Below are 15813 nucleotides of genomic sequence, written 5' to 3'. Positions count from 1 at the left end.
AAATTTACAAACTTAAAAATAAGCCATTATTAAAACGGAATAAATTAGTTTCATTAATTTCAGTATTTTCTTACCTCCTCAAAACTACTTTAAAAGTTAGAAATAGTTGTCGTAAACTTTACAGATGTCGTAAAAATATAAATTTTCTCCGCAGCTAATGTTTCCGGCTCCCCTAATGTAAAAATCATTTTCTGAAATTTATTTCCTTTGCTTTTGCTCCGGTTCTTTAGCCAGTAGATGGCGCTACCGACACCACCAATGGCCGCTGTGGTTGACCGAAGTGAGAATTCGAAGATCTGAATGAATCTTCAGCATCTTTCAGCAACTTCTTCCTTATTCATTATGACCTGATGATTCCCAATTTTGAATACCTGCGAGAGATTTCCTGGAATGCATTCTAATTAAAGGCTCTTTGCACTGTTCTGAAACTGCACTAAGTGTGTCGAAGCTCTGTGTTTATATTTTGCATCCGATCGAATATGTGGAATACAAAGAAAAATGAGGTAACTTTTATGAGAAAACACGCTGTTTTCATGCTGTTTTGTTTATGTGTTACACATGCTGATTCCAATCCTGATGCAAAACGACTCTATGATGACTTGATGAGTAGTTACAACAGACTCATTCGTCCCGTAGTGAACAACAGCGACACTCTGACTGTCAAACTAGGATTGAAACTTTCGCAGCTGATCGATGTGGTGAGTTTTACTTCTTTTTCCATCTCTCTCTCTTTGGGTAATAAATTATTTACCACGGAATAGTTTTTTTTAATGCTAGAAAGTTTTATCGAGCGATAATTAACAATTAGGAGTCTTCGCACTTAAGTAGCTCGAAAATTTTATTTTCTGCATAAACGAGAATTATGCTTTACAGTAAATGCTAAATATATCGATATAAGAAAATTGCATCGATTAATAAATGTTGTCTTTTATAAGTTGGTTGTAATACGTTTCTGAATCAAAAATAAAACTGAAACCCTAAAAGATTTTTAACTCCAGTTTTCCCTCTGAGCTTTGGAATATTATTTTGCTTGTTGTTAATTTATCAAATTTAATTTTTGTGACGAATGAAGGCATATTATAAAACTAATATTCCTTCAAGTTCTGTCTGAATAAAATTGGTATTAAGTTATTATATTGTTAATTTTTCAATTTCTGTTGGATTGTTTTATGTCTTCGGCAGTTATATACATGATATCATTTAAATTAATTTTTCCATTGTAAAATTTGTTTATATCAGATAAACAATTTAAAGTCAACCCTTTGAGAGTGGTTTAAATTAATTTTAAATAACAATTATGCATTGAAATTTCATTTAATTAAGGAATCGAACATATTTTACTAGTCAGTGCACAAAATGCCAAGTATTTGTACAAGTATAATAACATTTTAAATTTAATGCAATTATTCTATAACTAAACTGGGTATCTGCTAATAAATAATGCATATATTCTTTGTTATATTAAATAATTCATACATATGATATGCAATGAAAACTATTACATTTTTATTCCGAAGGAGATTCGGATATGTTCTCTATTTCATGTACTGCTTTACAAGTAATAAATGACTGTAAAATTATGCATAAAACCTTTAACAAATAATATGTTACTAGTCTAAATTCTTTTAAATTTAAACTACAAAACATTATAAAAATTGAAAACAAATATTTCTGTACTAGCTATGTAATATTAAAATTCTTTTGCTAATGACAACAAACTGAAAATGTTCATAAAATTTAAATATATTTTAATTTGCATCAATTTCAAACATCAATAATTCAAAAATAAATACTTTTACTTTTAAACAGTATATTTGCTGCTCTTAATTCCTTCAAATTGTTAATCAGTATCATATTGATTGAATCCGAAACATGACATTAAAAATTTTATGCTTTACCCAATAACAACACCCTTATAAGTCAGGAATGCATGAGGGATCATGGAAGAATGCTTAGTCATTCATGTCTTGGCAGTGCTTGGCAAGACGCAAGTATAATAATGCTCCTTGTAGATTTAGACCTATGAGCGGTCGAGCGGTAACGTCGCTGAACACTGGTAGTTCGGTCCGGGGCTCGAAACTCGGCGAACGGGCTGGATGCATGAGGGTTTTAGTGGTTTTTCTCATGCGTAACATGTACACTAGCCAGTTTCCCTTACAACGTTTTCCACGAAAAGATCCCTTCCCTTAGATAGATAGCACTTGTGTGCATTGCCGTTATAAAATAAACCAAACAAAACTAAACCTATCTTTAAAAAGTTGTTGTTGAATTCTCATCAGTCATTTTCCGAAATATAATGTCGTCTGCAGATTTTATTTTATGGAGACGTGGATTTACATTTATCGGAAAGTAACAGAAGTTCTTGGAAAACATTCTTCGAGTTCTTAAATCAGTTAGAAAAGACAGTATTACACGAAAGCATCTAAAAGTTATACAATTAGCATTTTAACAAATTCCAGCAAAAGTACAAAATAACTGACAGCATTCATTACTACGATGTTTCTACTTGCTTTTCCTGAAGTTTCATGTGCTTACGAACAGAGTTTTCAGTTGATACATTGCTTTGACTCAATGATGCGAAAGCTCAGCAAAGAATAGCAAAAACGTTTAGCTGTAAAGGGGCAAAAACAGCAACAAAGCTATATATGTATGTCTAAAAGAAGGAATGTTGCTTTGTTTTGCAAATTTGTGTGAATTGAATCCTAAAACTGCATATACACATTAGATATTTTTTAATTTCTTTTTTTTTTTTCATTATATAATAAAATTCGAATGCAAACCTCCTTTCAATATATTAACGTTAATATCGAGACATTCTTTAGCATTTGTTTCCTTTAGAGATATAAAGTTCAGATATCTTTCATATACTTTCGGAATTGAAAAATTTTTCTTGATGTGTCATTATCCGACACTAGTAATGCTCTCGTAAATGCAAGCATGAAGACCATATCTTTAAATGGCAAGCTTTTACAGATTCTACATCCTCTTTACTGCTGAGTGATTTCAAACTATACCAAAGACTCACGTCTGAGAATCGCTAACGAGATGTATTCGTTAAATGAGGCACTTTAGCGTCACAGCAATTATGAATATTTAAAGACCATTTTCTTTTCAGAAGAGGGTGATTCTTGAAATCTGATGTTTCAGTGCACCATAAAATTAAATATGTTTGCTTTTAACCTTTGAATTAAAAACGAATTTTTATGCCTATTTATTGAAATGGCATTTCAGGTAAACTATACTTTTAGCACAACTGAATTGTACTAATTTGCTTATAATTTTGATTCCTAGTCGATTTATTTACTAAATTTCTCTAATTCTTTAATAGTTAAAATTTCTTTTTTAAGCAATTCACTACATTTTCTTTTGAATATTACTATACCCATGCCTATATGGATGACGAAACACGAATTGAATAATTGAAGAGTTAGGTTTGGAGGCAACTTCCCCTTGAAAAGATCTGTCTCTTGCCTACTCAACAATTATTCTCTTTATGCAAATTAATCTAGTCTTAAAAATTCTTTAAAATTTTTAGAACTAATTTTTTGAATTATTAAATAATTTTTTCATGGTTAGATACTTGCAGTTAATTTATATATGCTGTTTGAATTTGAATGATACTGCAAATTAATTCGCAGCAATAATTAACCTTTTATTAGTATATTCAATTTTCATAATTTTAATTTAAATTTAAATTGCTTTATACAAATAGAGAATATTTGTTGAATTCAAATATATATATATATATATATATATATATGTGTGTGTGTGTGTGTGTGTGTGTGTGTGTGTGTGTGTGCAGTTAATTTAAATAGGTAAGGTATGTAAAACCTAATAAAAGCCGCTTAAATATTTGAAGGTTACCTATCTTGTTTTCAGAAACATATAGTTAAAATGAAATACTTAAGAATAAGACAATTTATGAACTATAAAATTTTTACAACAGGAAAAATGTTAAAAAAACAAATTACAAAAGATTTTTTGTTAATCACCTCTGTTTAATGCATTTTTAGAATCGCACTTGCTCTGGTTTAAAAACTTCTGACGATCTAACTACGTATTAATTCTGCGTACTTTTTCTGCTAGCTTCTACCGTGCTAATAGCTCCTTGCTTTGCTTCCCCTTCTAAACTGCCTGCGTCTCAAGTTTAAGAATCAATGTACATAGAAATTTATCGTATTTCATTGTGATTGAATCATATAAATGTCTCGGATTTCATTACTGATTGAATAAACATCTATGGGGATGATTTTATTATGCGTGGAAATAAAGCCTAGTTCATGCTTTGTTCATCTGTAAGCCTTCTCTCTCAGCTACGACGACTGCAAGCTGCAAGCTGAGTCGTCTTCTATACTTCCCGGAATTATTACAAATATATATATACAAATCATACATCTAAATACAAATATATATATATATATATATATATATATATATATATATATATATATTTACTAAAGAAATATTGATTATATTATCTCCTAAGATTAATTTTAGTAGAATTATCTTAAAAGAGTGAATCCATAGTTAGTAAGTTCAATTTCTAAAATTGTTTTAAAGTAACTTGAATGTAAATTGTTAGAAATGTTTAACGGGGACTGCATAAAGTAAATCATGAATAAAAAAATTTCAGTTGTAAAAAAGAAGTAAATTAAATGCAAGTAATTAAATTAAATGCAAGTAATCATTGTCATTGATCGGAAATTAGTTGACTTTTCAAGGGGAACAAACCAACTCCCGTTCAATGAACAACTACGACTTCTCGGTTACCTCTTGAAATAAATATTGCAGATGGAATGATTAGAAAGCAAAGTAAGTGGCTGTATATAATTCAAGACGAACGCTCAACTAAGACAAATTCTCCTCAACACAAAAGAAATAACGCCATTTATGATTACTGAGTTCAAAGTAAACCGAAAACTCAATTCACAATTTAAACTTCACAATTTAATCTTTTGTTTGAAATCTAGAAAATGCGTTTTAAACTTTACTGATAAATAAAACATTAATATATATATAACATTACAGCTGTGCAGTGAAATGGATTAAAATATTTACAGAAATTTTGGACAATACGATCTGCTCCCTTTAAAGCTGTGACATCTTTCCTGTTTCCCCCTGTATATATATATATATATATATATATATACCTTACACACAAAAAAAAAGACAATTTTGTATCTCCCATTCTACTGGACCTATTGTCGAAATTTAATTTGCGTTTTTCAGGTCTCGAAAGCGCGACTTAAGATATATATAATATTTATATATAGCATTGTTCTAACATCGGTATTTTGACAAAAAATCGGACTTCCGCTGATATAACATATAAATTTTTTCCATATTTCGATTCCATGGCTCAAATTAAGCCTAAAATTTAATTTTTGTAAAATTTAGGTTCCTAGATATTACATGTTGTAATTTTTTCTTAAAAATTAAAACATTTATCTTGGTCCTTTTTTTCTCAGTTTGCGCCAAAAGTAATAACTACACTGGGCGAACTTCTTAATTTTTAGCAATCTATTTTCCTTTTCGTTTTTTATTGTACACGAGCAGAAAAAAGGTCTTTGATCATACTTTCAAATAATTTTAACAAAGTGTGTAAGCCACATTTGCCGTTATTATTGCTCACAACAAATATACCAAATTTCAAAACGTAATTCACGTATATCTTAGAAAATTTTGAATAAAAAAACTCTGATTTTGTGCAGGTATGCTTAAAAATACATCTAGACGAAGATGATGGTAAACGTTTTATAAATTATAATTCAAAAGTGTTTCGAAACATTTTATAAAAATTATTTTAAATACAAATTTTTAAAATAAATCATAAAAAATAGTTAAATTTTATTTGGAATGAGAATAAATTTCGAAATGTGAAAGGCAGAATCAAATAAGTTTAATAAAAAATGTGATATTAAATATATACCAAATTCAAATAACAATTAGGAGCTAAAATTTTGAGAATCAATTTTTTAAAAAGTTCCTTGCGATTTTTACAAAACTTGGCACTCTGGTAAACTTTGAGTCGTAGAATCGAAATATGGAAAAAAATTGGTATTCTTTTCAGAAAAAGTCCGATTTTGTATCAAAATACCTTTGATAGAACAATGTTATATACAAATCTAATATATATCCTAAGTCGCGCTTTCGAGACATGGAAAACGCAACTCAAATTTCGACAATTGCTTCAATAGAATGGGAGATACAGAACTGTCCTCTTTTTTGTGCAAGGTATACGTATACATATAAAAATAATCATGGTATAGTAATCTAACAGGAAGAAAATACACATTTTTGGAACAAAAAAACAGTTCAATAAAATGATATAATACAAAAATATATAATAAAACAATTCAATAAAACAAATAGTTGAAATTTCTTTGGTATTTTTAAGGAGCAGCTGATAAGGTTTCAACACAGCTGTGTTTTTAAATTATATCTGAATGATTATAAATCAAAAGTAAGCGAAAAATAAACTATTTAAAATAATATAAGGCCATCAAAACGTTTTCATATAATACAAATAACGAATATAATATAATAAAGTTATACATTTTAAAAAATGTCTTTAGCCTTTTAAAAACCATAAAGATATAATCTGCTCCCTCTCCCCAGCACGAAAAACGTACTTTACAGAACTTATATAGTACAAAATAAGGATACTCGAAATTAAGTAAACAACTGGTCAAATCAGAAGCACCAAGCTAAAAAAATAGTTTTTCAAAATTGCCCCGAAACTGTTTCAAATCAGAAACAATCAAACTCTTATGGAAACGTAAATACTGCTAAAAAACTAAACGAGCAAAAAGTGAAAATTAAAGTCTATTAGCTTAAATTATATTTCAACAAGCAAAAACATTAAAATTTGAGAAAATAATTCCTTTCATAATATATTGTAATGAGAACTTTTCCGGTCGATTCGACTAGGAAAAGGTGCAAGAAAAATTTCAGAATCCATCCACTTTGTTTAATCGAATTAAATGCAATAAGGCAAATTAACATTTTTTATATATATGTAGAATTTATGAATTATTACAAAAACTATTGCAAAACAAAATAAATAAAATTTTTGAAGTCAAAACTTAAAGGTGTTTTTTTTTTTTTTTTTTTTGTGAGAAGTTTGTAACCTAAAATGGTAACTATTTTCAAAAACAAGCGGTCTGAAATTAAGAAAACGAATACATTTAATAATAAAATTGATAAACTGAATAGTTGTTTTATAATTATATAATAAATGGAATAAATAAGAAAAAAGTAAATTGAAAAGAAAGAATACGATTTTTGTGTTGAATACAATTAAGTTGTGTTGAATACAATTACGTTTTTGAAGTTGAATCGAATTAAGTAGTGGTATGGTAGTTTGATAAAACTAGAATATAAAAATCTGAGATCTGAGCCGAGTTGTAAAGACGTCTTTTACCAAAGTGAAAAATTAAAATGGTGGATGATGTAAACGAAATAATATAATTATTAAATTTAACTTCTGAAATAAAATATTTAAATTTTGTCAAATATTTTTAAAATAAAATTAGTAGAAGAAATATAGCTAAATAGAATAAAGGGAGGTAAAATTAAATGTCCATCTATTTGGCGTATAATAGGATTGGAGTAGATAATGAATAATTTAAGGAAAATTAAGTTAAAAAAGAATTTGATTATTAATTAAGGGGATAAAAGTATGAGGAATTTGATGGTTAATAAGAATATTATTGAGATAATGAATTTCTTGAAAAAGGTCATCAAAATATATGCAAATGTTTTTCATTCTCAGAATAATTCTTAATTCTGATTAATAATGGAATTAGTAGTTACTTTTTTAGAAATATTGAACTTAAAATGCATGAATTTAATAAGAAGAAAGTTAAAACGCGTTTTTTTAAGTTTAATTATTTTACAGTTGAGAATTTTAAGATCAAAGTAACCAATTTCGTTGTTCCTGGTTGTGAAATTTGTTAAATCTTAAAAATTTAGGTTAAGTATTAGCAGTTTTAATTAACCCAGTGTTATTAAAAGGATCATCTACGTATCTTAAAGTAAGATTAATGTTTCAGGTTTTTTCATAATTTTGCATAAACTTGAACTGTTGTGCAAAAAGCAGTAGACTGTAAATGGAAGTTGAAAAATCCATGCCTTTCGAAATTCCATTAATATGAAGGAAGACTATGTCTTTAAATTTTATAAAATTATGGAAAAGTGAACATTGAAGATAGGTAATTGATTTTTCAAAATTAAAAATGCTATTGTGTTCTGAAAAAAATTCATTATTTTGATAAAGATGAATTAAGTGAAAAGAGATGTAAGTGTTTTCAAAATAATACTGTTAATATCATAAATATAATTAATTCTAATGACTTTTAATAACATGTTTGTTGTTTTAATAATCCGTTAATGGTTAGAGGTTAGATTGAAATTATAGGCTTTGTGAGTATAAACTTTTTTAATTATTTTTCAAAAATAAAGTCGATGCTGTTTTTGTAATTTTTAGTACCATTTACAATAAATCTGAATTTAACTCGTGTTTGCGAAATTTTGGAACAGAATCAAGAATGAGAAATTTGTTATAATAAGAGTTATGACCAAATTTGTGGTTTTGTCGAAGAGTCTTAGAAGATTAAAATAGGTGGTTCTTTTTTTTTTTTTTTTTTTTTTTTTTTTTTCCCATTGTAATGGGAAATTCGATATGTTGTTTTATTATTTAGATCTATTTCAATGAGTTCATAATAGAAAATCTTTCCAGTAATGTTAAAATTATTATTTGCTTTATCTATAAAAGTAATGAATGATAAGTGATATGTAAGTGTCTGGATGTTATTAATTAGTTCTGGATATTATTTTGAAAATTTGGAATTTTGGTTCCAAAACAGTTTTTTGCATGAAACAAACAGATATGTTATAGAGCTTTAAGAACTACTTCCTTGTATAAATTTAAAAAAAGAACGTGGGATTATTTAAATAAAGAACGTGGGAATATTTAAATAAAGAACGTGGGAATATTATCGTCTTTTCTTTATTTAAATGAGTTAAAAAAATCTGAAAGGTTTCAGTTTTAAATTACGCCCAAAGAGGCGTTTTTAACGTTTTGTATGTTATTTATTAAATATCATGTTCTTTGCACTTAAAACATAAATTCAGTTCAACAGCAGTGTCGCAAAATAATTTTAAAATGAGCATATCTTTAGAATTTCCAAAAAGAATTTTTAGAATTTTTCTGGAGATAAAAAGGTCTTTTTTCCGTAAAGTGTTGCTATTGCTCGCTTTTAAATCGATGAATTTCTTAATCAAAAATTCGTTATAAAGTTTTCGAAAATATGAAATCGATAATAAAACAAATTCCAAATTTCAAATTTGGGCTTTCAGATGCCATACTCGTAGTAGGATTACGTCATTCGAAACTGGATGGCTCCAGATACCGTTGTTTTATCACAATACGAAAAACATACATACATTTATGCAGATTTTTCATTATTTAATTTTTTCAAATCTAATACAAAGCGATAGTATTTGGTGGCAACGATAAAGTGATACAGCCTTTTAAAGTTTTCAAAGCAAAATCGCAAAACGAAAACAATAGTCTTTCAGGGACAAAGCCCCTTGGACTAAAAAATTAAATTTTTGCTTAGTTTTAAAGCCTGCTTAATTAAAAATAAAATTCATTGTATTTTTCACTTGAGAAAGGTAAAGGTTGCATTTTTAGGCAAATTATTTTATAAATAACAGCATATCGTTACAGTTGAAATGTGATCTATATTTTTGTTTGTCGAAAAGGAAAATATTTTGCTTTTTTCAGCCGCATAATTTTTATTGTAATAAAACAAGAATAATGAAAAACTAAATTTTCTTCATTTGCATTAGAATAAATACGCAATTTTCCTACAAAAACGAGGGATTGAGTGTTTAGATTTTGATATCATATGGAGATTCTGTAATACCAGTTAGCTCATATAATTAAAGTTTTCATATAAGTACAGTTTTAAATTAAAGTAATATAATTCAACTGAATTTAGAAACAAAAATTCTGAGGAATGTTACTCTTTGTCCCGTAATTTCCTACTTAAATGTCAAATGTTTCGACATCCGGAAATTTTAATCCGAAAAGATTAATCAGTAGCACTCTCAGCTAGTTAATTCTAGCTGTTTGAATTTACTAATAAAATACTCTTAGAAACTGCAGCGAATTGCAATCCATTCATCAAATTTTCCTTTTCTCCATCGTCTAACAATATTAATTTATATTCCTCTCTCTGTTTCTAAAAATATCAGTTTTCTTTTCTCATTCTCTCATTCTTTTCCAGTTATCATGGACGTATCTGGTTTCGGTATTCAAATATTAAACAGTAGCGTTCCTCTTTCTCAGCTTATGAAAAAATAACATAAATGTCTTAATATCGCTTCTCTTAATCTTCTTTCTTTATAGGTTAAATTAATTAAAGTAATGATTGTAGTGTTTTTCAAATAACAAGCAGGCATTTGAAAATATTTGATAGACTCGCAGTACCTTGTAGTGCAAAGAGGTACTAAACAACCCAAGGCTCCAAATATTAGTGTTGTTATTGTCATTCTCATGTTTCATCTAAGATATTCAGTGCGAGTGAAAAAAAGATGTTTTGTCACTCAAAACAATTTGCCTCAGATCCTTCAATCCCTGTAATAAAATATCGTACATTTTATTACAGGGATTGAAATATTTACTTATAATTTCAGTTTAAATAATTAGTTTTTTCCTTTATTTATTTATTTGTTTTTTAGTTTAATTCTCATTTGAACTCAACTCTGTCTTCGCGCAAATTGTTTCCGCATTTGAAAAAATATATTGGTTGCCAAAGTTGAACGAGAACTTGAACGAGACTACGTAGAATCGACAGCTTTCTCTTGTGGTCACTTCTCCTCGTCTGATTATTTTGTTGCTTGATATCTGTCGACTGTTAGAAAGCTATCGAGCATTCGTCTCTTTGTGACAAACATGTGCTTCAAAAATTTTTTTCTACGGTCTTAACATTAAAAGTGAAGCTCATTTTTTTTTCCTCTTTCACAAAAGGATTCAAAGTTGTGCATTTTCACCCAATCCGCTGTAAGCGTCAAGCTAAGGAATCTGAATGAGATTTCTTCGTTTGCAATTTTTATGTTTCTAATAGAGAACCAACCAGTTTTCCCTTTACATGGTAACTTGAAAGTGATCCATGTGGCTGGCATTTTACAAGGCCAGTAGATAAACAAGGTTAGGTTCTTCCCAGCGCTGACGTCACTTAAGAAAGTTACAGAAGTGAGAGAAGCCAGACAGACACAAAGAGAGCATTAATGTTTTTAAAAGTTCATCTATGAAGACTTATGCGTTATAGAAAAAAAAGGACCAAAAAAGAGTTACCTGACACATATTTTAGTAAACGGAAACTTTCACAAACACTGTTTATTGTTTCCCAAGCTTTGTCATATTTTAAAACATACGATGTATGTTAATACATTCGTAGAAGGATTTCGGGACCCATTATTTAATGTTTAAAAGATGCAACTTGTTTTAATTAATGTTCAAAATATTTAATTGAACGTACTAAATGTGTTGAATTATTTAATAATTTGGTTGTTATTTTAATTTTTAATTTTTTATTGATTCATTTTAATGCGTACTTCCAATGGCTAAAATTTCCAGGGGTATTGCTTTCCATTTCTCTCTGACAACTTTCCAGATTCTGCCAATGGCCATAGGTATCTGTTCAGGTAAAGATCGTTTCAGCAAGCCAAGGTGCTTCAGTGAAATGTAAAAATCATAGGAATCTATTTGAAAGAAATACGTGCAATTTCCGTTGAAGACTTTATTTTTTCAGGCAATAAAGCATTAACTTTTCAAGCAGACAGGTCGTTTTGTCTTTCATTTCATTCTTCGCAACCTATTGGTGCGGTTTCATTCTTCGAAACCTATTGGGGTAAACAAAGAGAATTTCTTTTGTAACTATCAATTATAAAGCCTTTTCGTGATGGTTTGATAATTAAGTATAATTTTTTAAAATTTTCTTTTTAAATTCATTCTGAAATTTCTTCACATTTTAGAATTAAATTTGCACATTTTTTCATCCTCCTCATTGGTAATAATAGGTGTTCTTATTGTAGTGATTTAGGCCAACCCACTCTTATTGCGTGGTCCGGTTTTGTTGTTTTAACCCTTTCCGGCACGCTACCTTTTAAAGTCGGAGTTTAATTAAAAAAAGGTAGGCAGTCTAATTAGGCCTAGAGGAGTACACAAGTAAAATTTTGTGAAGATAGCACTTATCGTTTTAATTCTGTGGGTGTGCCCAAAGTGGCACACTGATTGAATAGAGCTTCGAAAAGAGTGCTGAAAGGAGCATTGTTGTCAATGAACTGACCGATAAGATGCGGAGAAACAAAGAATACAGACTCTCAGTTGTCCTGGATTAGCGGTAATCCCGGTCTGAACACACCTAGGGTTCGCCGTTTGATTTTAAACAAGATTCCAAGGTAAAAATTTAAAAGTAGTATAGAATAAGTAGATTAGCATACAGCCAAAAAAATAACATAGAAATTTCTTTTCAAATAATCCCTTTTATACCCTAAAAACATCTGGAAGATTTCTTTGAAAAATGAGGGTCTTAAAAAACTAAACATGGCTAAAATATATGGACAGGTTTGTGTTAAGCTGCCATCTACTATAGATAAAGAAGGTTCAGAGTAACCTATAATAACCTATAAATCATTTTCATTCAATTTTTCTGTGCATACAAAAGGAAATTTTTAGGTGTGTCCAAACTGGACACACTGTGCTCCAAAGGGTTAAATTGTATTCACGAAAGACACTAAACATTTGTTTTTGCGTTTAGCCACAGGCTTCAACAAAAGCCAGTGAATACTTTGCTTTTTAACACTTAAGGTTATGAATCTGCCTTTATTATTTTGTGGGTTGCTGTTGCAGCTGTATTTAAAAATTTCTCCATTCTTTTCTGCATCGACCGATTTTCCGGTGTTACCATAGCTATCACTTTTGAAATATTAGAAACAGACTAATTTTTCGGGTTTCCATTTAGAGATTTCTTTACGTGTAAAATGAATAACTGACGTTTACTCTCATTCCACTCCATAATGTAACATATTTTGCACTTAAAAATTTGAATAGCATAGTTTTCACAATGTTAATCAAGTAAAGAATTCAGTTTTCTAGTTGATTGAATTTTCAATTCAAAACACCTAACATCCAGTTAGATACGACTTAACTGCACTTCTCAATGAAATAATCCCACATAAAGGTAACCCAAGATAAACATTAATTTCTTCAGGTTTGCTTAAAATATTTCGTGAATTAAAATTAGAATATGTCTAAACATAAAACATTATGCATATTAAATAATTAGAGAAAATACAATGTCTTACAAGTGATCATATATATAATTCGATTATCTAACCTCTAAACATGATATGTAATGTATGAGTGTCTTCTGTGCTTCTAATTATCTAATTTAATTTTTATTGTTCTTAACTTTTTTCACCGTATCTGCTAAGATGCATACTTAATCAGCATCTTCAAAATTCTCTTTCCTCTCACTTTATGTTTGCATGTATTTTTTTATCTTGACTTTTTTAAATTCCTGGAGACCTCTTTTGGTGCTGCGTCACAAAGAATTCCACAAAAGACAAATACATCCCTGCTAAAAATGCCCCGTAGAAACCCATAAAATTTTTTTACGGGAAATCGGCCTACGGGTACCCGTACAGCTCTGCGGGTACTCGCAGGCCAAATCCCCGTAAAAACCCATAAAAAGAAACCTGTATCTTTGTACGGGTACCCGTAGGCCAAATACCCGTAAAAAACATGTAAACAGAAACCCGTACGGATACGAGTAGGACAAATCTCTGTAGAAACCTGTAGAATTGTTGGCACTATAAACAAAATCCCAGTAAAAACCCATAGCCAAAAATCAGAACTTTATATGCATATCCATTGGCCAAAATTCCATTAAAAATTGATATTCCGTAGGTCTATGCCTTGTAAAAACCAGTAAACAAAAGCATGTACACCTATACAGGCAACCATAAGCCAAATTCTGTAAAAACCACTACACCAATAAATCCACAGACCAATAAAGGTACCTCTTGGAAAAATCGCTGTACAAAACAGCAAACAAAAACCTATAAACAGAACCAATAACATTATACCATAGTGGAGTATCCATACATAGAATCGTACATAGAACGGATATCCATATACAGAATCCCTATAAAAAACAATACACAAAAATAGAACTGTAAATCAAATTTCCATAAAAGCATAAACCAGCAGAAGTACATAATTAGCACTGATGAAATGTACAGAACTAAATGGCGGAGAAAGCATGTAAAGTAATTTTAAATAAAACTCAATGCGAATAAATAAAAATTTTAAAATGTCTAGAAGCCTACGAGCCCCTGCCCTTCTTAATGCACGTCAATATCTATAAACATATTACAAAATATTTGTATAAATTCTCTTTAAAAAATTCTTAATTACCTTTATATAATTTTGAAAATAAAATGAATAGAAAGATAATAACGAAAGTCATGATTCATAGCCATCGAATGATATATGTACATATATATATGTAAGAAAAATAAGGAATATGCAAAAGATTAAATTAGCAGCGTAAAATTAATTTTCCTTCTCTATTCTAAAAACAGTAATCTTTCTGCACTGCATCATTTCCAGATTAATTCATGTCATATGACTCTTACATAATTTGATGTTGTAAAAGGAACTAAAACTCAAACAGCCAATAGTAATTTTACAACAGTATTAACTATCAAACACGAGTAAAAATGCATCGAGAACTAAAATTAACTCGGTCTGAATTAAGATTTCACCCTTAACATAACGCATTTGCTTTTTATGCTTTGGATTAGCTGGATTGCAGTCTGCCTGCTCCTTGTTTCTTACTACACATTTATCAAAAATGTTAATTTTTAGAATAGGCATAAATAATGTGCCAACTTGTTTGTGGCTGCAACATATTTGCTGAAAGAAAAGTTGAATTAAATCTACCTCGACTGCCAAATTTCTTATTCATTGTGGATTGGAGTTTCAACATCTCTAAGCCATTAAAATTCTTGCTGTTCATTACGGATTCAGCTGCTTGTATTAGACTACTGAATCTATTACATATATATATAATATCATTTCATTTGATGGTTGCGAATCATTACTTTGACTGTATATATATTATTGATTTCATTATAAATATATACATATAATACTGTATCTGACTGCATATATTTGTATTTCAGTTCCTTAATTGGGAAATTAAACAACTGTATTTAATCACATCAGCTTGTTTAACAATTTGATACCTAATGAGAAATGTATTGCCAAAGGATGGTACTTTCTAGCATCTGCTTAAATTTTAAGTTACCTACTATGCACTAAATCAAATTAAAAAACAAAACTAGAAGAAATCCAAATTTTCAGGAAGAGAAACATTATTAACAAGCAAGCAAAAAGAATACGGGACTTGCAAATTAGAAACTTAACATAGAGTTCAAATTTAGCATACTTACTATCCCCTTAAAGCTCGCTTACCAATGAGAGTAAGACCCTGCAGCTTATTATGACACGCATACACATAGATGTTTTGCGTGGAAGAAAGGATGAATCCTAGAATATAATGTAGTGAAGAAATAATAATATACAAACACTGTGTCGACCCCTTATTACAATACTTTGAATGTTACCTGTATCTCTCAAAAGATAAATGAAACATGAAGATAACATATTATAAACTTAATAATACCCAAAATACAATACATTATATTGTAACAAAACGAATTTTAAAAAATTTA

At 29.2% G+C, this 15813-nt stretch overlaps 1 protein-coding gene across 1 annotated transcript in view; it reads left to right on the top strand.

Moving 5' to 3' along the window:
* Positions 1 to 280: 280 nt before the first annotated feature.
* LOC146997729 (acetylcholine receptor subunit alpha-like 1) overlaps positions 281 to 15813 on the top strand; it is a 562185-nt gene continuing 546652 nt past the window's right edge. The window contains exon 1 of the mRNA XM_085815630.1: positions 281 to 698. Within this exon, the coding sequence (XP_085671756.1) occupies positions 480 to 698 (219 nt within the window). The 5' untranslated portion in view covers positions 281 to 479. The remainder of the gene's footprint in view (positions 699 to 15813) is intronic.

This window comes from Stegodyphus dumicola, chromosome 4, assembly GCF_044657685.1.
Source record: "Stegodyphus dumicola isolate Sdum_Otavi_A_Nest chromosome 4, ASM4465768v1".
Lineage (NCBI taxonomy): Eukaryota > Metazoa > Arthropoda > Arachnida > Araneae > Eresidae > Stegodyphus > Stegodyphus dumicola.
The sequence above is the reverse complement of the archived record's forward strand: the minus strand, read 5'-3'. Positions and strand labels throughout refer to the sequence as shown.